This window comes from Melopsittacus undulatus, chromosome 5 (genome assembly GCF_012275295.1).
Source record: "Melopsittacus undulatus isolate bMelUnd1 chromosome 5, bMelUnd1.mat.Z, whole genome shotgun sequence".
Classification (NCBI taxonomy): domain Eukaryota; kingdom Metazoa; phylum Chordata; class Aves; order Psittaciformes; family Psittaculidae; genus Melopsittacus; species Melopsittacus undulatus.
In genome coordinates, this window is record NC_047531.1 from 24,885,940 (window position 1) to 24,909,826 (window position 23,887).

At 37.1% G+C, this 23,887-nt stretch overlaps 1 protein-coding gene across 1 annotated transcript in view; it reads right to left on the reverse strand.

Moving 5' to 3' along the window:
* Positions 1-8,874: 8,874 nt before the first annotated feature.
* Positions 8,875-23,887, reverse strand: part of TAFA5 (TAFA chemokine like family member 5) — a 356,880-nt gene continuing 341,867 nt past the window's right edge. The window contains exons 3-4 of the mRNA XM_031048344.1: positions 13,148-13,275; positions 8,875-8,901 (exon numbers count right to left, since the gene is read on the reverse strand). Coding sequence (XP_030904204.1) covers positions 8,875-8,901; positions 13,148-13,275 — 155 coding nt within the window. The remainder of the gene's footprint in view (positions 8,902-13,147; positions 13,276-23,887) is intronic.

Sequence of the window (23,887 nt, forward strand, 5' to 3'; positions counted from 1 at the left end):
TCAGCAAATATGTGAGAACTTTGGATTTTAAAAACATGTATTATGTACAAAATTAACCAAAAAAAATCAGTCTGAAAACATCAACAATAACATTAACTTTATTACTTAACAGTTCTAACTCATCAACACTTTAGAAGATCTTTAAACTTTTCAGTAAATGAACAAATCCTATATGTTTCTCATTATGAGGTTTAATAGTCCTTTCTTAAGCTATTGAGTCTGCAGACCACTTTCAACTAAATTTGACTGACATCTCAAAAACACTAAGTCCCCAGATGTTTGAAAAGTTATCAATAGGACAGAGGAAAAACATTACTAATGACAAATTAATGTTTATTGATGCTCCTAATGTGGCAAGGACTAGAGCTGGATGGACAGTCAGCATAAACAGCCTGGTCTTACTGACAGCAGGACAAAAACGAGAGATGAGTATCAACAGGATTTTGTAGGAAGGAAGAAGCACAAGATATGGTAGAGAGGGGAGGCAGGGTATACAGAAGAGAACTAGATGAATTTGCAGGTTCTGAGATGAGCTGGAGGTCTTGGAGTGTTGGGTGGCACGAAGGACAACTAATCAGGATTGCAGGCAATAAAGGCTACTGCTACATTAGTTTCCCCAGCTCACAGGACAACCTTACAACTAAAACACCACACACCTGAATTTGTAATGCAACATATATTAAAATAAATAAATAAATTACATCTGGTAACTGCAAATAAGTGTAGCTTTGTGCTTTGTTTTGGGAGTTTTGTTTGTTTTGGGTTTTGTTTTTTTTTCATATTATGTGATTTTGATTAAGCTTTATAACACTATAATGCAGATTCCCTTGAAAAGTCATATAAACCCTACTGTGCAGATATTTCACTTTTTACAACCTAGCTACAATACTCTTCTAAGATATGGTGCCAAATTTTTATGCAATGATTGGTTTCATGGCAGAATTCTTTGTATGAATACAGACATTTATATGGCAGATGTTTTGTGCCTGTCTATTTTTGTTTTCCTTTCAAAAATTGTGTTATGTCTATGCAAATACCCTCTACTTCAATAATTTTTTTAAGAGCTAACAAATATGCTCAGTATTGTGTCTTCCATTAGGAATAGCATTCAAATACAGACTGCCTTTTCAGCAAGTTTTGCAGCACTTTGGAATATACTCCAAAATTTTTTTGTTTAATTTTAAAGTTCATTAATTTTACACATTTAAAAAATATATATATGCATTGTAAAATCCTACATTTCCAGCTTTCATTAAAATGTCTATATTGCAGAGAATGTGACTTTTGTCAGTTCCCCTTATTTCCTTCAAGTTTACCATTAAAGATAAAACATATTTATTCTTTCATTAGAGTTAGATTTTTATTTTATATGTTGAATCAAAGCCAAATAAAAGCTTGGCACAAAACATGTGGCAAGAGGATGTTTTGGCCCAGTTTTCTTTTGATTTTTGTAAATGAAAAATAAAATACTACTTCTAGGGGATGAAATGGGAGTGGATTTATGCATTGCTGAGTGTATACATTGATCTCATAATACTCAGCTGACAACCCATCAGAACAGTGTGACTATTTCAGTAATGCAGGTAGAGACATTTTCATGCTCCCTTGAGCGGAACAGCTGCATAGTATGCTACCAAAGTACTCTTGGCTTGACTTACTAATACAATTTTAAACATCTGCCAGTGGTCTTATATTTTTTTATACTTATTATGAAGGACAAAGAGATTAGTGATAAAACACCACCATTTGACAAAGTTTTCATATTGCAATTAGAGTATCTACTATCTAGCATTTTTTTATAAACACACACATTAATTTTTGATTGATTTCAGTAGAGTTTGTTGCATCAAGAAGAAAGAGAAGACAACAGTTCACAAAGGCAAACCAGAAATTAAAGGCATTATGTTTAATGTGACACAGCCTACTGAAAAATGGGATGACTCCTATACCTAAAAAGTGGAGCACACACTTAATCTCCCTTCCCAAACAACAAATGAAATGGACGTGAAAGGAAAGCTGTCCTCCTCCAGGTTGAATTGTTTCTTTTAATGAAATCACTAGGGAATGATTTGACTTAAAGACATAAAATGTGACTATAAAAATAAAACTAGGCATCAGACTTACATGTTTGGAAACTGCCTCCCTCAAATTTCCAACCCTAACTATTGTATGATTCTATGAAATGAATTTGCATCACTCCCCCCAGCCTCCACTGAACAGCTTACTCCAGTGCTATATAGGCAAATCTGATCCTCTGAATTACCTTCATTTGCCAAGATAGGCCATAGCCTGGGTTTAAATTCAATAATGGGTTCAATTTTTTTTTTCCACAAATAGCAACTAATTATTGAAAATTTTCAAAAGTCTGAGTAAAAACTTTGCAGTGCTCACTTGACAAGTAAGGAAGACAAGAACACAAAGTGTGGCTACATCACCAGGACGAGTCAAGAGAGATATGGGTCCACCTCAACCAAGAATGATGACAAGAGGGGCATCCATATTTTTCATATCAGTCTAGTAGTTAGAACATTCATCTACGGTGCATCTAGGCATGTTCAACACAAAGGGGATTAAATCCATGGTTCCTGAATTCCAGGAAAATGCCAGGCAAAGTATCTTGAATCAGTTTATTTTTCAGTCCTCTTCTGAAAGCTAAACCACTGTATAGTAAAACTTGAAGTCCCATGGAGAACAGACAGGATAGTCTGTCCAAGCCCAGCAGTTGACACTCAACAGGGAAAAGAACAGAGGATACAGACCTCTCTCCATAAAACATATAATCAATTTTATATTGACAAATTGGCGTTTTATATTGAAACACCTTCAGTTGTAAAACAGCCTGAGAGATTTAATTGTCTTCTGGAGATACCTAACCTGTCTTGTGTAGCCACTGGGGACAGAGAATTCAGTGTCCTGGTGGAGATCTAGATAGAAACCTATTCCTCTGGTTGGATAGTAAAGCTGGGCACATTTGCTCATATCCTTGGCTTAGATGCTTAGGTTATGCCTAGTTATGAATACAAACAAAAATTTGTGCTTCTAAGAAAGAAATATTATCATAGAATTGATGTCCTAGTCAAAACCGCAGATGTGTCAAATCTCACAAAGTGAAAAACTCATATAATTGGATTGTACCCATCTTTCACATGCTAGAGTTGTATATCAAACATCTAGAGAATATTACCGAATAAGGATGTTCCCTCTTCACCCAAAGCAGCCCTACACACCTTAAGACATCAAATAGACCACTAAACGCACCTTCAATCATATGACTAATTTCAAATGGAAGACAAGAATTTACCTCATAAGTCTGCAAAATACCATCCTTCACTAGAAGGTATCTCTGACTAGGCATAATAAACACCACCATTCAATCTCACCCCATATAGACTAAAGCGTTGTTCAAGTGGGTGACGAAACTCCTTTAAGGGCTGTCTAGAGGGAAAAGGATTCAGAAGGCTATCTGTACTGCTGTAAGAACTAAGTATCAGTTCTCCCATAACCCTAGCAACTTCTTTTTTTATTCTTTTTACATATTTGACATTGCTATCCCACAGAACGACTCTTGTGGCCACAAGAATTTTTGTGTAAGGGAAAAAAACACTCTCAAAATTGATTCTCAGGACTTCATGGAGAAAAAGGAAGAGGTAGGTAGAAAAAGGGAAAGAGCAACAAGAAGAAGCCATCACTGATACTGGCCTAAGTGGAGATTTACTGATTCTCACTTCATTCAAAGTAATATTTTTACTATTTTCAATGATTTCAAGGGGATAGGAAGTAAGTTCATTCTGCCTTAAGGGAACATCTCCCACATCAGTATGTATTCTGCTTCCTGCAGTTCAGTGGAGACACCCTCAACTTTCTATTTAAAGACTTGTCTATGCATATTTTTTACTGCTAAGTCCAAACTTGCTGTGATTATAGACTACTTCTACTTAACGCCTAATTCTGGCTACAGGATGCATAAGACTGATGTAATACTGAAACGGAGCCTACCATTCATCCATACCCTTTCAGTCATATAAAAGAAGATGAAATATTACTCTACAGCACAATTCAATGACAAATTTCTGTGACCAGTGTCTGGCAGCTGAAAACACAACTAATCTCTGTGAGAAAAATTAAGTCTTTCTGATGACTCAAAGCAATCTCAGAGTACCATGACTCTTCCCTTATGAGTTATTCCACTAAGGCTCTTATTATTCCACTAAGGAATGAGTTACTCCACTAAGCCCACCCCCCCCACCCCTCCCCCTTTTATTTTTATTACTCACTGGTCAGAATGGTTCCCTGCAAGCTGTTTTTGGCTGTATTATCACATGTCCAGTTAGGTGTCAGGAATGTGTCTCCAAAAGATTTTTCCCACAGCAATATCCTGTTTCCTTTCAAACCACCCAAATTATGTTCTGAAGGGAATATCTTTCAGTCTTAGATGACATCCAGATTTCTTTATGGTACCTAGAGATGTCCATCAGTAGGAATAAATACTTCTCCAGAAATCAATTTGTCACCACATTACTAACAGAGGGACAGCATACGTATTTAGAATTGCAATTTATGTCCTTATAAATGCTTCAGTGTAAATGGGGAAGTATATTAGAAGTATAGAAGTCAGTAGGGAACCCCCACTCCAGAAAAGTACAGTGTCCTCCATAGTTTAGGACATGGACTTCCAAATATCTTATGCCCTTCACGTAGGATATGTCAGTGTATTTCATATGAGGGTTATATTTCATATTCTTTGCCTGCACCTCAGAGGCAGCTTTTAAAATTCTTTGGTATGTGCAAATAGGGAAGAATAGCAAAGTTATCTGAAAAGAAAATAAATAACTAGGTATCTATATCCAGCAGGAGTTGTTGATGGCCCAACAGGCATTGGAACTACGTAATTAAGACAGATATATGCTATAGGTTTTGGCCTAAAATAACTTAAATTGCTTTGTATCTGTGTTATTCTGAGCTTACCTGAAGTATTGTAATCAGAAGCTGATGTGGTTGAAAACTAACTTGGCAAAAAGTAATGCCTGTTTGACATCTCAGACATTTCCACAAGAACTTAGTGCCCAAAACAGAGGATAAGGCATATATAGCCAGAGTGGGGTGAGAAAAAATGGGTCTGGGACAGTCTGGATTTAGATTGGTTTAGACTACCATGAAGCTGCACTGTCAGTGGAAAAAAAAAGTCCTAGTCCTCTATATTCTGCTGTTTGATTTTACTGTCACACCCTTGCCTATTTAATTTGGATCAAGGATCAGACAGTTATATTCACTTCCAACCTCCTATCTCTGCCATGTAATGAGACTGACAATCTCTAATGAAACACAGGAATAGCCCAAGCATTGGGCTTTCACTTTGCCAGGACACTGTAAACTTAAGTGTCTTTCTGCATACCCTAACATGTTCATATGCAAGTGAACAGGAGGAGCAGGTGAGAACAAAGTCTCAAAGGCAGGAATTAACTAGATAGAAAACCAGAAAACCTTACCCTTTAGGTCTGCCTCCAAGGTAATGAAACCTGTGTGCAGACATAATGCTGCTAAATATTGGAGCTCTTTTCCAGATGCCTAAAGAAAATATAGCAGGGGAATATTGGAAAACAGAAATGTCTGTTATGTGCTGCCTTCCACAGATTTTCAATAACACTTGTGAACATAACATCTTTTATGCTTTTGAAACCATTCTTAAGAAAATAACATTAGGCCTTTCACAAATCTGTCACTTCGTAGGCCACCTTGACCTGGATCAATACACTCCTGTTATCTGTTATTATGCACTGTTTACAGATCCTCCATCAGTACCTTGTTGAAACAGCAGTTTTCAGTGTGACAGGCCATTCTGAATTGATTTTCAGGTATGATTTTAAGAAGTAATGTGTCAAACGCATTATAAAAATCCCTGACTATAACAACTATTTAATTTTCTTAATTCTTGTTTGGGTAACTGTTTGCTTTGCTCAGTTCCAGAACTCTAACTTGTTTTTATGCTTTAACAGAAGTCTTTGGGTGTATTCTTAAAAAAGCAAATGTTCCAAAATGTATATGTATGCGCAACAGCTTAATTTTCTAACACTTGTACCATGAACATTCTCACTGTGCGAAATGAGTGTGTAATAATTTTAGCATCATTTTAAATTCTTCACGTTGATGTGACATACTGGTTTTCAACCTTATAGTTTTCCATTACATGCCCATAAAAAACATGATTTAATCTATTCAGGTTCTTTGCTGTCTTTTTCAGCTTTCTTCCTCATTTGCACTATCAAATCTATTTTTTCTTCCACATGTACAATCTCCCTTCAGTTCAACTACATGGCATATAGCATCTACTGAATCCCTTCTTATAGTGTGCTGTGCTACTTACAGCAAATCAAGAAATTGCACAAGTAATCTTCAGGGGTGCTTCCTCAGATAGTCTCTCTTTGCAATCACTTATTAAATGAAACTTGATTTTCTCATATTTATGCAAGGAATCAGAACATTCAGACAATATCAATCTATTGTGAAGCAGACATGGCCAGTGTGAGCACCGCTGTACCAAATTGTCTGGTTTAGGAGATGAGGAATGAGAATTAATGTTGCCATTTGCCAGTTTCTTCAGGATCCGCGGATGGATTTCATGAGGTCCCATGGACTTGCGGATGTTCAGGTTCTTAAGATGAAGATCAGTTACTTGCCACAAAGAAGTGTATTTTTATAAGGATAATGGAGAATAGAACGGGTCAGGTTCAGTACTTTGGTACGACAAAGGAGTGCGCAGCTTTGAAAAGAATGTACTAATTGAAGCAATACTAATACGCAAGAGAACTTCCATATTATGAAGCAATCGCATGACCCCATTCTATCTAGGTTTTTCAGTTTCATGAGGATTTTATTTCTGTTTAGCTTCCTCAGTGTATGAAGGACTTAAGACATGGGGACACCAAGACCATCCCACCACTCCACTTGTAAGCTTGTCTCGAGCTACTATTCTTTTTCCACATAAGAAGTAGAAACATGATTTCTAACCTCTCTGAGACTTAGGACATCCAACTCACATGCTGACTTGCTCAGAAATGATCAGAAAAGAATCTAGTTCCAGTACTGCAGTGATATTAACCCATTTGTAAATTATGATACTATTTGTAATTAGAGCAATGGAAACTGCTCAGAGTATAAAAATGTCTTGAAAGCCACGGAAATAAACAGTTTGAATATAGGTCTTATGGTACAAATCTATAAAGTGTGCACATAGCTATGATATGTCAAGAACTGGTATTTTCTCTCATAATTATTGCCAGCACTACTGAGAAGAATATCAGATTAATACAGTAATACTAGAAGATTCAGTTAAAGCACTGGGCTATGCCTAGGCCTGATCCTGTAGATATTCAGTTAGTTACATTACAATGAGATGTTAAGTATGAGTAACCTAGTTCTGGTAGTTCATATGTGCAGTCACACAGCCAAATATCATGACTTTTTGTTCTTAAAATACCTGCAGAGGATATTCTGTAAAAGGTGTTCATGTTCTACCCATTCTCAACTCGAAGGTAGAACATTTAATGTTTTAAGACATAAAAGGTATTACAGGCTAGCTTCCAATTATGTTAGTGGTCTCAGAAAGTTTCATTTAAATAGCAATTTCAGGACAACACTATCGAGACCTGAGTTAGTTTTTGAGGACTCCATAATGCATAGTGCTAAGATGAAGCAATGGTCTCAGAGCTCAGGAAGCGCTAACTGGATGACAGCAGGAGTTAAAGAATACAGATGGTTCCTAGTGACAATAAGGATAGTGATTTTCTTAAACCAGATTTCTAGAAATCCAATAAGAAATTCAGAATTAGGATGGCTGAGGATGATATGCAAGAGAATCAGGCTGATTTAATGCTCTATTTTGTCAGGTGAGTATTTGTGAGAGCCCTTTCTGCTGCTAGTTAGATCTCTCACAATGCAGTGGCAGGCATGCCATCATGAAGAGGGCCACACAGAAAAAGAGAAGACGGAGAAGACATTGGGACTCACAGTTGTGCGTGTATATGGATTTTGAAGCAAGGATGCATGCCTGATGCCATACCTTAAATATAGTCAAAGGTTCTGATTCTTCAACAATCTTGGCTATGAATGACAGAAAATTCAGGATCATGACTTCCTGCTTATTTCTAAAAGTTATTTTTTGGACTGAAGTGAAGGGATACACCAGCCTCCTGAAAAATACCCTCTTTAATCTTGATCTGTATGTAGTGTTCCTCTTACCGTTAGGACAGTGAAGGAACTCAGTAGATGAACTGCTGACAAGTGGATTTAATGCATCTGTTTCATAAATTGACCACTTCTGACAAAAGGGAAGGAGGAAACTTAATTTGGCATGGCATGCATGCCTGCATCTTTCTACTGTTCTAATTTGGTGCTGTCTGAAAGCTTACTTTGGTGGTATTGTGTCCTGGAATGACACAGAACTAGAACTAGTGGAATGCAGAAAACTTCTAAAACCAGCTTAACCAAATAAAATCAGCTGACCTGTGGAGATGTGAAATGCACATTTAGAAACACTCAGAGCTGAAAGGTAGGTGAGACTAAGTAGAGAAATGCCAAGCTCATATGAGTATCTAACAACAACATAAATATCAGCAGTAAGGACATTTATGAATAACAGTATTTTTAGTTTGAATTTATTTTGAATTTCTAAACCTCTTCAAATGTTAACTCAGTACTCCTAGACTCACTAAGATAGGTAGCTAAATATTGTTAATCTTATTTTTACTGCTGGGGAAACTGAGGCAGGGAGGTTCAGTGACTTACCCAAGGCCACAGAGGGAGTCACTGTCAGAGCCGGGATTAGAGCTCAGGAGTTTCTGGCTCCCAGCCCCAAGCTCAGACCACTAGACAATGGCCTCAGGATATTTCCAGCTGGTCTTCAGTCTAAAAAAAAAGTAAATTCTCAAGTATGTTACAAATATGTAACATATGTAACTTTCTTTTTTACTTTGAATATAATGGGATGAGTGAGAACACATTGCTTGTAAGTAAGTGATGACAGCAAACCACTGCTTTTTATCTGAGTTACTTTTATCATACATACATGTATGATAAAGCTCTGCAGAAAAATCTTGATTTAAATTGCAGCCAATAAAAAAAGCTATTGTATTTTTCAGGGTAAGGAACAAATTGCTTTTCCAATCCAGCCACCATGTCATTTATATTAATGCTGAAGAATGCTAAGTTGCTCTGTGTGTAAGTAAACTCTATTAAGAAAGTCACATCCCTTGGTGAAGCTAGATCCTTAATAAATTTCACTAGCTAAGCACTGAGCTCCATGTCAGAGTAATTACGTCTTTTATCCACTGTGAGCTTTCTCTTAGCTTCTTCATACTCCTTAATTTCCCACTTCAGCTAATTTAGCAGTAAAATCACAAAGGTTTTAAAAGGTTAGCTACCAAGGAACTGGTACATGAATGTTCAGTTTAGCTCCATGCATTGAAATCACATCATGTAGAAGAAGGAATTAATTAAGTAACAATTAGGTAGTGATGGCTCATTGACAACATATATACACTTTGGTGCTAAAATTAATCTCCCCTGTAAATCCAATACATTATGTATACTCCCATCTATATGCTGGCAAGTTTTATACCTGAAATATAAAATGGACAAGCCCTTCAGCAATATCTTAAAAAAAAAGGCATATCTGCTGGCACTATTGAACCTACATGCTATTTTTAAAAATCATATCACTTTTTTTAAAGAATTGAAAGAGCAATATGAACTGCAAAAGAACAAATATTTAAGGCGGGTGATTTTAAAGTGATTGTAGAGACATTTGTTATACGAAGGCACTTAGTCTGTTGAAAGTGCTAACAATTGTGTAATATTCTCTTGCTATCCTCTTTTACAAGGTGCCATACTGTTTCCTTGTATTGACAGTCAGGTGCTTAATACAGAGGTTGGCAGTTAGCCTGGTCAGTCCTCAATTCTAAAAGCCTCTTAGCAGATGAAAAATCTTTAGTTCATTCACACCTTGTAGAAAGGATGACAGGGCAGAAGTGACATCCAGATCCATTTAGAGTATACTTTGAGCTGATTTTCCTTTCCCTTACACCTTGTGTAGTCATTTATAGCTGCGCAAAGTGAGCACAAAATGAATATAAACCACTGCTACCCACGTGAGGGGATAATTCTGATTTGGTTGCATTATTTCCAGAGGTGATCATTAAAAGTGACAGCCAGTGAAAAAAACCTGTCTCTGCATAGAAAGTCTGCACAATTTTGACACAATGTGTAATGTAGCAGCAATGCTCCCCAAGCTATTTACAGAAATTGTACTTTTGCTTTGGAGCTATGGGTATTTTCATTCACTGTTTGCTTGTTTTTTTTCATAGAAAACATGCTAAATATTAAACTCGTCTCCAGAAAATTAATCATATTTCTTCCTTTTTTTGGGGGGTAGAAGCATATATAACCATGAGTCCTAAAGTATATTCTCATGTGAAAAGGAACTCATGTTCTGCGTAAGACCTCCACTAGTCCTACCTTGCCACGTGCTACTTGTAAACACACTATTTAAAAAGTTACGATTATACACAACCTCCTGGAATCAGTGTGAAAGCTAGTATTACCACAACAGCTGGTCTTAGTCAGAGTTCAATACTGCTCTAGCTTTAGTATGGGTGGCAAAATATTGTCTCAGCATTTACCAAACAGTGATATCTCTGCTATATGATCTACCACCACTTGATAATGCAAGACCTGCTGCCAAGTATCTTCAAGATATAAACTAATGTTAGCAAGAAAGGCCTGCAAATATTAGATTAACAATGTGTGTTAATGAAATTGCTAGTTAAAACATTAAGGACCTACCTAATCTAGCTGTCACAGGAGATGCAGTCAAGAATTGTTTCTACTTCATAACAGACATTTCACATATAATAATTAATACGATATGTTTGGTATTTATTTTGCTATACTACCTGCTGGCCATTTTCCTGGACCTTCCCAGCAGGAAATTCTTCCTGTTGCACTTAGATGCCATGATGGGTTTGGCAACTCAGGTGTGTTGATTAAAAACAGAAATAGAAAACACTTGATTGCATCAGCAGCTGTTGACTTAAGAGTACTGATACAGTAAGCATGTGTCTTGGTGTTTCTGTTAGAAAAATTATTTTCTTTTAATCACAGTCATACACTTCATAGAGTCATCCTAAGATGTAGTTCCCAAACCTATTAATTACCATTGTCCAAAGCTTACTCTTCAATGAAGTGGCTAAAGAATAAATGAACATATGCTTTTTATTCTTAATATTTCAGTAATTGGGGTTTCTTAGGTTTCTATTTTTTCCTTTTTCCCAATTTTTCACCACTCCCCCCCTTCCCCTTCTGCATTTAGTGCTTCTTTAAGTATTCTGATATGCTAGTCTGGCTTGACTGAAAAGTACTGTGTGTTTGTTGTGTGTCTGCATGTGTGATACCAACTGTTGAAGACTGCTTGATGTTAGATGAGGGCTTATGCTTAGAGCTGCTCTACAGTTGGCTCACTGGCAGAATCTCTCCTCACCAATGACAATGATATCTCTGTATGGGGAAGAGTCTGTTTTACAATATTACACTTGCCATGGCCTTAATTTTACTGATGGGACATGATTTCATTTACGTTCATCAAATCCATGTGTCACTCCATTCATGTCAGCAGCATTAAAGAGCTATGCAGACAAGTGAGAGTTCAGAATCAGACATCCAATGAAAGGATATCTGAATCACTCCATTAAAGATAGATACTGAAGACCTCTGCTTTCTTTGCATTACTCAGTCATGCTATTAGCACGAAAAATCAAATAAAGAACTACAGTGACAGTCAATGTGTCACAGTACATGGGTTTTCTGTTTACCTCGGGTATAGAAAATACTAGGATAATATTTCAAGTATGACAAAGTTACTGTATCAGGTCTCCTTGCCCTTGGAAGTTTGCAGTAATGTTTCAAAAACTTATTTCCTTCCTTTGTTCCTCTTACATAACTTGAATGCAAAAGATCTACAGGCAAACAGTGTTTAGTAAGACCTCAGAGACTGTGTTAAGTTTTATAGCCCTGTCCATAAAGAATATTATGTCTGGTAAATACAGAAGCATCAAAACAGTGCCCAGAATTCATAAAGTTTGTTTTGTAGGTATCTCATAAAGCTCTATCAAATCTGCATTCATTTCTTAAAAGTGAAAAACACGTTAATTTTCCAAAATATAGGCATTCTAAAACAATAAAAGGTTTTGTACTGGTGTCTGTCTCCTGCTCAGACAGAGAAATTGTGCAGTGGATGATGGGCCTTAATTTAGTCCTCACTGGTAAGTACTTTTAAGCCTAAATATTCTTTAAATTGCACTCATTTAAATTACACTCCATGTAAATCTAAAAAAAAAAATACGGGGGAAAAATCATTCAAGAGGTCTAGCAAGCTAGCAGAAAATTGCTCCATTATACTTCTGCAGATTTTTTTCCATTTTTAAGTCAAAGAGTTGTTGGCATTTGAGAGCATTTTCTAGAAATCTGTTTGATGTATTACAGGCCCTAGAAACTATTACTGTCATATATATTCTTAGCTACACTACAAGCACATGCCCCATGACACCAAATCAGAGAGTTGAGGGGTTTATCAACAAACCAGGACCAAAAGGAAGATGAAAGAACGGATCTCTTCATATATTTTCTATGTCTCACTGACTAACTGAAAACTAAAGATCTTCCTGTGCATCGTGCTTTTCTAGTACAGTTGGAATAGCAAAAATACTTTCTCTCCAATTTCCACTGAAAGCTTTCTTTTCACGCTTCTAGACCATGTGTTCAGCTTTATACCCTACGCTTCCTCAGCTTAAGAAAATTCTTGTATAGCAAAGCAATAATACTCTCTTCAGGCTGAATACAAATACTAGTTAAGCCACTGGCGCCTTTTAAGAAAACCGTTATATAATTTTCACCCTTAGTAACTGTGGGAATTACACATTTTTCTTGCCTTTGAGATAACACTGCTGTGTATTTCAGTATGCACAGCTGGGTATATAGCTTAATTATAAGGCAACAGACTTTACCTATCTGTGCCAAAAAACAATTAGAAATCTCACTCCTCGTTTTTCAGTAAAGTGAATGCGAAACTGAAGAAATATAGAACAGAGAAGTAACCTACCGTGGTTGTCTTTATCCGTCCTCCTGGTTGTGTACAGGTCCAGCCTGATTTATTGATTAGCAAATCACAGCCTTCTCCTTCTAAACATGGAAGCATTTCACACCACTGTTTTGTTTTGATAATTCGTGCTATGGAACAGAAAAGAAAAAAAAAAAACAAATACAACCAAAAACAATTGGCAAGAGAATTCATATTTCACTTATCTCTAAACACTTTCTTATTTGCCTTGTCTATTTTCATCATCTGATAATGCCACAGGTTATGATGTAGACAGCCCTAGGCAATTTACAAAATTATTCATAATACTTGCTGTGCCAACAAATTTTATAATACAAATAGAACTTAAAACCCAACAATAGCCCAAAGGAGAGTTGTAAATCAAAAGAACATAAAAGTTTGCTAATTTTCTAATTCCATGCTCCTTATAGTCAAGGAAATATTGTTGAGGTCGTTAACAACTTAATCCTTTGTGTTAGACTATAAACCTGGGCAGACACTCCTTCTCCCAAAGTGTTTACAGTATAAACAGACATGAGACACACAGTGGAAAGATTAAAAAATAATAAACAGTTAGAGGTGGACAACAAAATGACAAGAATTGTGGAACTCTGTGATACTTGCAATGGTAGGCGATAGAAAGGTGAAAGAACTAGGAACATAAAAAGGACTGGTGTAAATGAAGTAAAGGGTGGGAAATCATGAGGTAGCAGACAATGAGCAGAGGGGAAAGACTGGTACAAATACCCTTTTATCCTATAACTGCAAGGGAAAGGGAGTCCATTCAGGAAGGTCCCTAATTGTCTGATAGGTAGTTTGTTGTGTGTTTTGTCGTTCCTCTTAATGCTTGTGCCTCTGGTAAGCTGGGTCTGCAAAATTTCCCCAAGGTCACACACTGCAAGTACTCTTGGCACAACAGAGCTCTGACTGCATTAAAGTAGATGCAGATGAGCTGTAGGGAGATTTGTTTCTTCAATGCAGGGGGAAAGGGGGCTTTAATTTCTGTAGACTTCTTTACGGATTACACTGCTTTTGAGTTCACCTCTGTAATACCTGGGATTCTTCTCATAAAATAGTAAGCAATATGACTAATATCTAATATTTCGTTATTCTTTCACTCTCCCCCAGTAGGCAAAAATGTAGGATGAGGTGTTTGGGATATTATAAAGTACATATACAGAAGTGCATTCACTTGTATGGTGCCATATATTCATGCTAAACAAGGTAAGGTCCCCCAAAAAATTCATCTTGTGTTCAGTTGGCAAGTTGCTGTACACAGAAAATGATACTCAGTTCCTTCAGAGATCATGTCAGCAATCCTGGGCTAGACTATGAGAAATTGTCACCACATCAATTTGTATGAAAGTATCCTAGGATTAAAGGGCAGAACAAGTTCCACAGATGAGGACACAGATTGTCTTCCCCGTGTTGATGCTTGACACCAATATATGCAGTGTATCTTCAACCACTATGAGCCCAACAAAAAGAGAACTACAGGAGAAATACTTAGTAACATAAGCGTATGAGAAGCTTATGATGCTCCAAATTAATTTTGGGTCCACAGAGCTTAAAAGCAGATATTTATAACCCCTGGCAGTTGCAGCTCTTTATTCTCACCTGAATGTGTGATTCAGACTCTCTATGTCCCCGACTTCTCTGTCTAGAACTGGCATTGGAATACAATTCCCAGTGCCACCAGTTCATGGTAAGAAACAGAAGTGTAATTTAGTCTTTTAATAAAATTCTTTCCAATATTTTGACATGAAACAACCTGTGTCCTCAGTCCTGATACAATTGTTGGCAAGCTCCAGGAATTTAACAAACACTGGTTTCTTTCATTGGAAGCTCAGTCTGAAATTCCTATTAAATTTTTCAATATAAAAAGCACTTTAGCTCCCAAATGTCAACATAGGAATTTGCACTGTTCATTAGCCAAGATATATGTATATATATCTCACTGGAGCAAAGATTCCCAGACAATTTTCATAACTACAATTTTTTGAAGCAAATCCACTAAGCTTTTATAGCACATAATATACAAAAATCTGGAATTTGCTTGGGGTCCATACGTACTCCTCTACAGAGAAATGGATCATATCAGTTTTTGAGGTTAGCATCTCATTTGTAACAGGTAATAGCCTCATCCCTTCTGAGTGAAGGTGTGCATCCAGTTGCAGGTTTTACAGAAAAAAGCTTAGTAAAAATGTTAACATAAAGCCTCATCTATTTGCAGGCGTATATTTTGCAATTCACAAATCAAAATGGCTATTTCTAGCAATGTTTCAAAAATGTGAAGGATCACTGAAAGACTGAATAGCTGGTTAAAATAAGAAAAATATGTGCTAGATTGCCCTTACTAACTCAGGTGGGAGGTTTTCCTGGAAACATATTTGAACTAATCTTTACCAAAATATTTCCCTCCTCTGTGAATTACTCAGTGTTTGCTTGATTGATATCTCAGAATGCAGCTATTGGCAATATTACAAATATATGGAGTCTGAGCTCTGGGTACTGGCGATATCCACAAAAACTTAGAACACACCAAGAGTATTTTACAGGAGATGAAGTCTGAAACATTTCTGTGTTAAGTGCATAGACTACCTCGTGCATTCAGGCCTTGAAAATTGGAACAACTGCTTCTCAGGGAAGAAACTACTCAGCCCACATGGCTTAAAGCAAATCAGTATCAAAATGGTTTATTAATTTATTAATGACACATAACCAGCAGCAGTGCAGGATCAATATCAGTAACACAAAATAGGCCCCTCTTCCCCAGGTCTCTCCCCTGCCACAGATCTTCACAGTTGTTTCATCCAGCTCTTTCTCCTGGCCCTGCTTTGTCTTACAAGCTGTACAAACACACAGGCTGTTGCATCCCTGCTTCCCCAGGCCCTGCTTTCCAAAGCCATTTGCCACAAGCAGGCCAGGCAGGCACCCTCTCATCAGGGTATGAGCTGTCTATCCAGTTACATTGTTCAGTCACACATGGGCAGTCACAGTTGCAAAAGGGGGGCCATGCTCATGTCAATGGGATTACATCTATTTTTGCATTTTCACTTTTCAGTTTGTCCATTACAGCAGAGTAGCACAGTGAAGTTAAATATATAACATAGGGAGTGAGCAAGTATACAATGGTTTTATCAGCATAGTATCAAAGAATTTCTATCAGCAATTGAAACTGAGTTACACAAGCGAAAGCAAAGGAATACACTCTATTTCCTGAGGCGGTATAGTTGCCTTTTTTACTGTGTATATTCACCAGGGGTGAAATACAGCCTTCTGCAGACAAGACAGCAAAAAGCCTATCAGATCCTTCAATCCGCTCTAAGCTCCATTATAAAGAATTAAGTGGCACTTAAATGATACCTAGGCTTTGTGCAGACCTTCTACAAAGAACTGAATTTCATCTTAAGAATCTGAGCTGACACTACTTTGCATCATCTAAGAAGGGCTGTGCCCCTTCACTTAAACTGAAGTTAACAGGAACTGACAGTGCTCAGCACAAGGTAGAATTGCTTTCATGGGTAATACCATCTGAACTGGAGAACAACTGGAGTCTGTCCAAGGGTTCTTCATACAAACAGATTTGAGGTGTTGCAGGCAAGCAGAGGTTATGTGAACATGACACCAAGCTACCCACCAGTGTTCTCCACTGTTTTGTAAGAATGAGAAACTTGCAATGGACTTAAAATTATTAATAAAATAAATATATAGAAGTCTGTGTTCCTGATCAGCACAGCCCAGTTTAAGACTGTTCAACTTATTAGTGCTTCAGAACACCATACATTATTTTCTGTTAAATACTGCAACTACAAATGTTTTGTCACTAAGCTTCTTACCTGGTTTAACATTGTATATATACTTTCCTATAGAAAAACAGCTTTATTTTCTGTACTTTCTTTCTTCCTCACACTCACTCTACACTCAGACAGTTATCAATTACAACATCTCTAGTTAATCTCATATCTGAAAATGAAAAGATTTTTGTGATAGCAAAAAAGTGAGATAAATCTTGTTCGGCTACAGTAAATGCAAAAACTTACAGCCATCTAAAATATGTTTGATTAAAATACTCAAATAGTTACAGCTTGTTTTCTCATATTTTTCAAACACTGGAGAATAAAACTGGAAATAGAAGTAAAAGAATATATTTATTTTTTATCAAACAAGAATATTGATTAAAGCAGCATTTGGATACTGAGACATAATTTCAGAATATATTGTGCTTATATGCATCAAAAGTGGTGTGTGAAATTAATATCTACAAATCATCATGAGAACCATGATACAAGAATGTAAAAAAAGATGGTTCAGTTGATGTTTAGCTATCAATTCCAGATACCTGAAGTGGTGAATGGAAGATTCTTTGCAGGAGGGAGTAGGAAATTTTTTCCTAAGCCCAAGCAGAATATTCCGTTTTGAAACATGCTTCTTAAATGAGTGTTTAGCTCTCCCATGCTTCTTACAGAATGATGTTCTCCTTCACTTTTGGGTCTGGGTTTTTTTTTTACAATGATAACTTGTAGCCCTTAATGAAGGACATAGAGTATGACTTGGAAAAAATGTTTCCTGTTTGATTTTCATACATTTTTTCACTGATGTTTTCCTTCAACTTTGAGGAAAGCTGATCAGCATAGCCTGTAAAATGCCTTTGGATTCACCAGTTAGATGTAGCTAGATAAAGCCTTTTATCCTACTGTTCCAATTTTGCCCTATTAACTCTGAAGAGGATCCATGTATTTTATAATTAATGACCTCCAACTGATCCCAACTGTTTCTACCATCCCACTCCTCTCCCAGCCTCTCTGTTCTCCTTACCCCACTTTTTTTCTTTCTTTTTTTTTCCACTTTGTTCAGCTGTAGCCTTTTGCTCCAACCATTTTTCTCCTCTGCCCAATTCAGTACATATATATTATCTACCTATCAAAGATCCCAGAACACTCTGCAGAACTTACTACATTTATGTAGTTTCACCTATGACTGGTAAGTGCTGTTTACTATCTCCATTTTGCACAGAGGCTAATCAGCTTGACCAAGGGCACACAAGAAATATGTTGGAGAGCTGGAAACAAATAGTTATGAATTCTTAGTGGTCACTAGACTGGAGATTTTCTCTGTCCCATGTTCCTGCATCACAGCATGCTTTAATATATATATATATAAGAAATTAAACAAGCACAACAAAAATATGCAAAGTAATGGGCTTTTAAAACATCTATCAGTTAAACTGCAGCAGCAGAGAAGAGGCCAGCAGAAACAAAAACTGAACTGCAGTACTTTAATAAGACATTGCAATCATGAACTGTCTTTAAAGCAGCAATTTGACTCTAATAGCGTATAAGCCCCAAATGTTAATCTATTTTACTATACAACAAGGAAACATCACAAACCTTGGGTACCTTTTATAGCAGTCATTCTGGTCCACTTAAAAAATTGGAAGCAGTGCTAATTCACAGAGTTAGCTTGTCTCAATTTATAGGGCATCTAGACCAAAGACTGTTTAGTTCTAAGAAAAGCAATATAGCAATGTCTAGACACCCATTTTATCATTTAGCTCTTGCTATCAAGACTGAGAGGGATACTTGAACTGAACTTGAGAAATATATGGAAAAAAGTAATTTATTGTGGACTACAGAGGCTACAAATTAAACCCAGGTAACTAGATCAAGAGTAAAAGCATGAATGACAAGGCAGAAGCTTTTCCTGCAGCTTACCCCAATCATCCTTCTAGTAAGGGAAAACTTTATTGCAACTCCCAGGTTGAGAAGATGCCTTTAATAGTGACCTGCTTGGTTTACCACAAACAGTGCAGATTGCATTATGCACAACATGTATTTGAAAGGGGCACGATAACATACAGGAGATAGTCTCCAAATATGCAGTCATTCATATCATCTCAAACTAGGCCTGCCTAAGGCGAACTCCTGCCAGTTACATGACTGGTCCCTAGGAATTCTGCTGTGGCATAAGAGTCTGCCATATTAAGGTGTGTGAATAGAAGAATTTATGTAGCGAATCACAGTGGCATTGGCATGACAAGCAGGTTGAAGGAGGTGAACCTGCCCCTCTACTCTGCTCTCATGAGACCTCACTTGGAGTATTGTGTGCAATTCTGGTGCCCTCAACATAAAAAGGACATGGAACTGTTGGAACAAGTCCAGAGGAGGGCCACGAGGATGATCAGGGGATTGGAGTACCTCCCATATGAAGACAGGCTGAGAAAGTTGGGGCTGTTCAGCCTGGAGAAGAGAAGGCTGCATGGAGACCTCATAGTAGCCTTCCAGTATCTGAAAGGGGCCTACAGGGATGCTGGAGAGGGACTCTTCATTAGGGACTGTAGTGATAGGACAAGGGGTAATGGGTTGAAACTTAAACAGCAGAGGTTTAGACTGGATATAAGGAAGAAATTCTTTACTGTTAGGGTGGTGAGGTACTGGAATGGGTTGCCCAGGGAGGTAATGAATGCTCCATCCGTGGCAGTGTTCAAGGCCAGGTTGGATGAAGCCTTGGGTGATGTGGTTTAGTGTGAGGTGTCCCTGTCCATGGCAGGGGGGTTGGAACTAGATGACCTTGAGGTCCTTTCCAACCCTAACTATTCTATGATTCTATGATTTTAAGCTACTGCATTTAGCAAGGCATTTAGATAGCTATGTAATTTTAAGAGGGTACCTAATGTTTTGCTGCATCTTAATAATCTGTAAAATAAATACATACTGACAGCTTAGGAAGGAGAGAGTCCAAAGGTATTCCACAAAGCAGAAATTGTTATTAATACATAATAAATCCCCAGAACACAAAACAGAGGATAAACCACAAACAAACAAAAACCCAACCAAAACAATTAAGCAAACAAAAGCCAAAGTATAATCCAGATTCTAAGAGCACTCTCATGAAATTCAACAGCTCTTATCTTCTTTCCTGTTTGCATCTCCAAAGAGTAGAATTTCCTCATTACAATACCCCAAACAATAAATAAATAAGCAATCAATGAAAATAAGTATATAAGAGTAAATGCACAGGAACACAAGATATCTGATTTTTCTGCAGTGTAGAAACAAACATGCATCTATGTGCCCTCTCTCTTTTCAGAGAGAAATACCTTGATACTGTGTGACTCACTGATGTAGTGTTATGTATGTTAGATTTGTCTACCTCCAGATGTTCAAATATTTGTATGATAGAAGCAGAATTCTAAAATGGAAAGTGTCCTAAAAATCAGTTTCACAGTCAACTTATGTCCATTTTAATTTTGAAAGGCCTGTTTTCTTCTGTTTATAATTGCTCTCATTTGGGATTGTAATATTTCTCTGCATTTGTTCTTAACTCCTTAGCCTTTCACTGGCAATTACTACAATTGTTTACATGGAAAAGTAATACAGCAAATATTGTTTATAAAGCAATCTATAAAAAAAAAAGGCAAAAACCCCAAAAAACAGTATAATTTAACAGATCTCATAGGCCCACAACAAGCACCGTAATGGTGATAATAAATAATAAATAAAGATTAAACCTATACATTGAATTTTATTTAGGTACAATTCACGTGCTCATAGTCTCTTCTAAGTTGGTGGTTGGTGGTATATACTAAAATGACAATGCTTTAAATAGGCAACCTGGCCCGCAACTTTGCCCAGGATTTCAGCACTTTCCTGAATATCCACAGATGTACATATTCACTGGTTTTCTATCTGTGAACGATGTACTGCTTCATTGTCTGTGGGTAGTTCATGCTTGCTGTCTAATAAGAGATGCTAATTGAACACCTACCCCTAGAGAAAGCCTTTGTCAGGACTCAGTGTCTTGTGCTTCTGTCCCCTGCTGTTCTGCTCTGCTGTATTCAATTAGTGTGCTGGAAGCAAAGTAAAAATTACTAAAAATCTGATCTGTGATATGCCAGCAAAGAATCCTTCAGAGATCAGGTTTTCATCACATTTCACTTTGCTGCCAGCACACTGAGAACAGCAAATTTAACTGGAGAGGGACAGCAATTTCAGACCCAGAGAATCTGAAGAGAACTGTAAAGGATAGAGACAAGGGGGGGGGGGGGGGTATAATGGAAAGTAATAAGAAAACAAATAAGAGAAAAAAAAGAAAAAAGAATATGGCTAGAACAGAAGGAAAAAAAGAACAAAGCCCGACTATATGTAGTAGTTACTGAAGGAGATGGCAAAGGTCAAAAAACTTGTGCAACTTGTTCAGTGGAGTCAATAGGCTGATTGGGTAAATGAAGGCTGAAGACCAGAACTGTTTGTTGGCTTTTTTTCCTCTTAAGTATACCGGTATCACTTCACCTAATACAAGCAAAGTACTACAGTGGAACACTATGTTTACTGTGATTAAAAGAATAATGTGTGACCATCACTATGTTATACAGGGAAGGCTGGGAGCTGTGGAAGAAGGAACACCCCAAGATCTTCTAGTTATGAAGCATGTGAACATTATCAAGGTAACCACTACGCAGACAGCAAAGCAGGAATTTAAAAGGAGGAAGCCACGATAGGAACAAGATATTCTTTAAGTTATATGGTAGACTGTGATTAGTGCCATGGAACGAAGCTGTGAATGAAAGATTATGAGGCTGGTAGTAGAAAGAGAGTGAAGAAAGGGTGCCAGGAAGGTTATAAATCAACCTTACAAGTGTCTGAAAACAACCAGAGCCTCAGAGTGTCAATACACATGGATATGGGTGATCAAGGATTCTTGGACACTTTTCCCTACCTGCAGCTGTACATTTGACTGGACCATATCTGATTCTGTGCTCATGAAACACACACTAAAATCATGGCCAAGGATCAAGGTCCTTCCTGGGACTCTAGCAGTGAAGTGCTCTTGTACACAGGCTTGCTAGGTATGTTTAATGAACTCTGCATTTCCTTCGTAAGGAGGAAAAAAAAAAAAAGAAAAAGAAAAAAAGGAAAAAAAGAAAGAATTGGTCTTCATTCCTTCATTTAACAACTGCTTTTGCATGGATGAAGCAGTAAGAATCAGATGGTGAGACTCCATGCACATGAGAATTGAAATCTGTTAGTCTTTAATATTTTTAAAAATATTTATAGGAATTTTAGTTACTGTTCTCCATGTGCATTCAAAGGACAAGCATTCAGATAAGTGGTTCTCCTCTAGATGCTATTGCTTTTGGTACTTTCCAAGCATTTACACTGCTGCTGTGACATGGTGGTGACATTGTATTGTGCACTGAAAGTGATAATAATTCAGCTGTTTTCAAGTACAATGGGCTTCCTTTGTCAACAACCACAACAATGGGAAACTTTGCCCTCCTTTTGTCACATATGTAAGATCAGAGCATGCAAGCAAATTGAGTTGAAATGAGTTCGACTATTACACAAGGAGACGAACAGCTGCTGCTATGAGAACAATTAAAAGTATTCAAAAAGGAAACTCAGCAACGAGGCTGCACTTATCTCATACCCACTGTGATTTCCCCTTATTCTACAAGACTTGATCCTGTGTTACAGTAAGCTGTATGCTCTTTGGGGTATGCCTATGATTTCTTGTTTTGATCAAACAGGAAAAAGAGGCTAGGTTATGCTGGGAATTTTAACACAAATCAATGCTACATGAATGCAAATTAAGAAAAAAATTAATAAAATGAGTGAAACAGGTGACAAAAAAAGAGAAAGGAAGACAACTATATAGTACCACCTTTCACAGTGAGACTAAAATTAATATAACCACTTGCGGTTCTTTTGAAACTTGTGTTCTTAAGTATTACTTTGTCAGTGCCTGAGGAAACTTGCTGTAGTGAACTATAATGACCTTTAGATAGCTTGGAAACTGGCCTTTTTCTCATGTCTTCTGGTTTCATTAGCTAGTCTTTGACCAATAGAGGATCAAATGTGTTTCAATACAGCAAAGATGCTAGTTTATACAACATGCAGCGAACTGGTACACTGTTCATGAGAAATCCTGTTACAGGTAGATGTGTTATATCTTGACTGCACAGTCAGTCACACATCTTTTCAGACAGCAGTTTGACATCATGATTAGGCAGAACATGATTTCTGACTGACAGATAAAAATGTGGCTTTTTTTAATGTAGCTTTTCACATATGCATGAAGTATTACTGTTCCTCACCTCAAATTTATAAGATCTGAAACATTCCCCCCCCTTTTTCTACTTAATTTCAGCCAAAACTTAGTAAAATGTTCTCTGTATATATCTCACTGTTTGCTAAAAATGGAAAAAAATGACAAATGACTGCCTTATATTTATATAAGGTTTCTATTTTTACTTTATTTTTAGACTACTGGAAATAATATCAGGAAAAGATATCTTAGAAAGACAAATAATACAATTCACCTCCAAAACTCAGCTAATGCATGAGGACGTTTTCACCTTGTGTATAGAATGCACAGAGGAACTGATTTTCAAAGATTTATCATATTCTACTTCATAAAAAATTTTCAGATGTTTTATGTAGCAAATATGCTACAGTTCAGAAGGAGCTCCACAAAGGAAATTGACACTGATTAGAAAGAGCCTTTCTTCACTTAACAGGCAATATTTTATTTATTGGAACATATCCAACAGATAGCCACAGAAGGTATTTTAAGGACCAATAGTCTCCTTGTCTCCTTCACCATCAGACAATGTAACTTGAAATTTTTAAAATGATGTCTGTGAAATCAGACTAGAGGATTGGTCATGGGGTAAAAAAGGGGCAAATCCTGTCTCTTTCCTAAGGCAGGCAATGCATGTGGTCCCATACTACAGCCATTGTG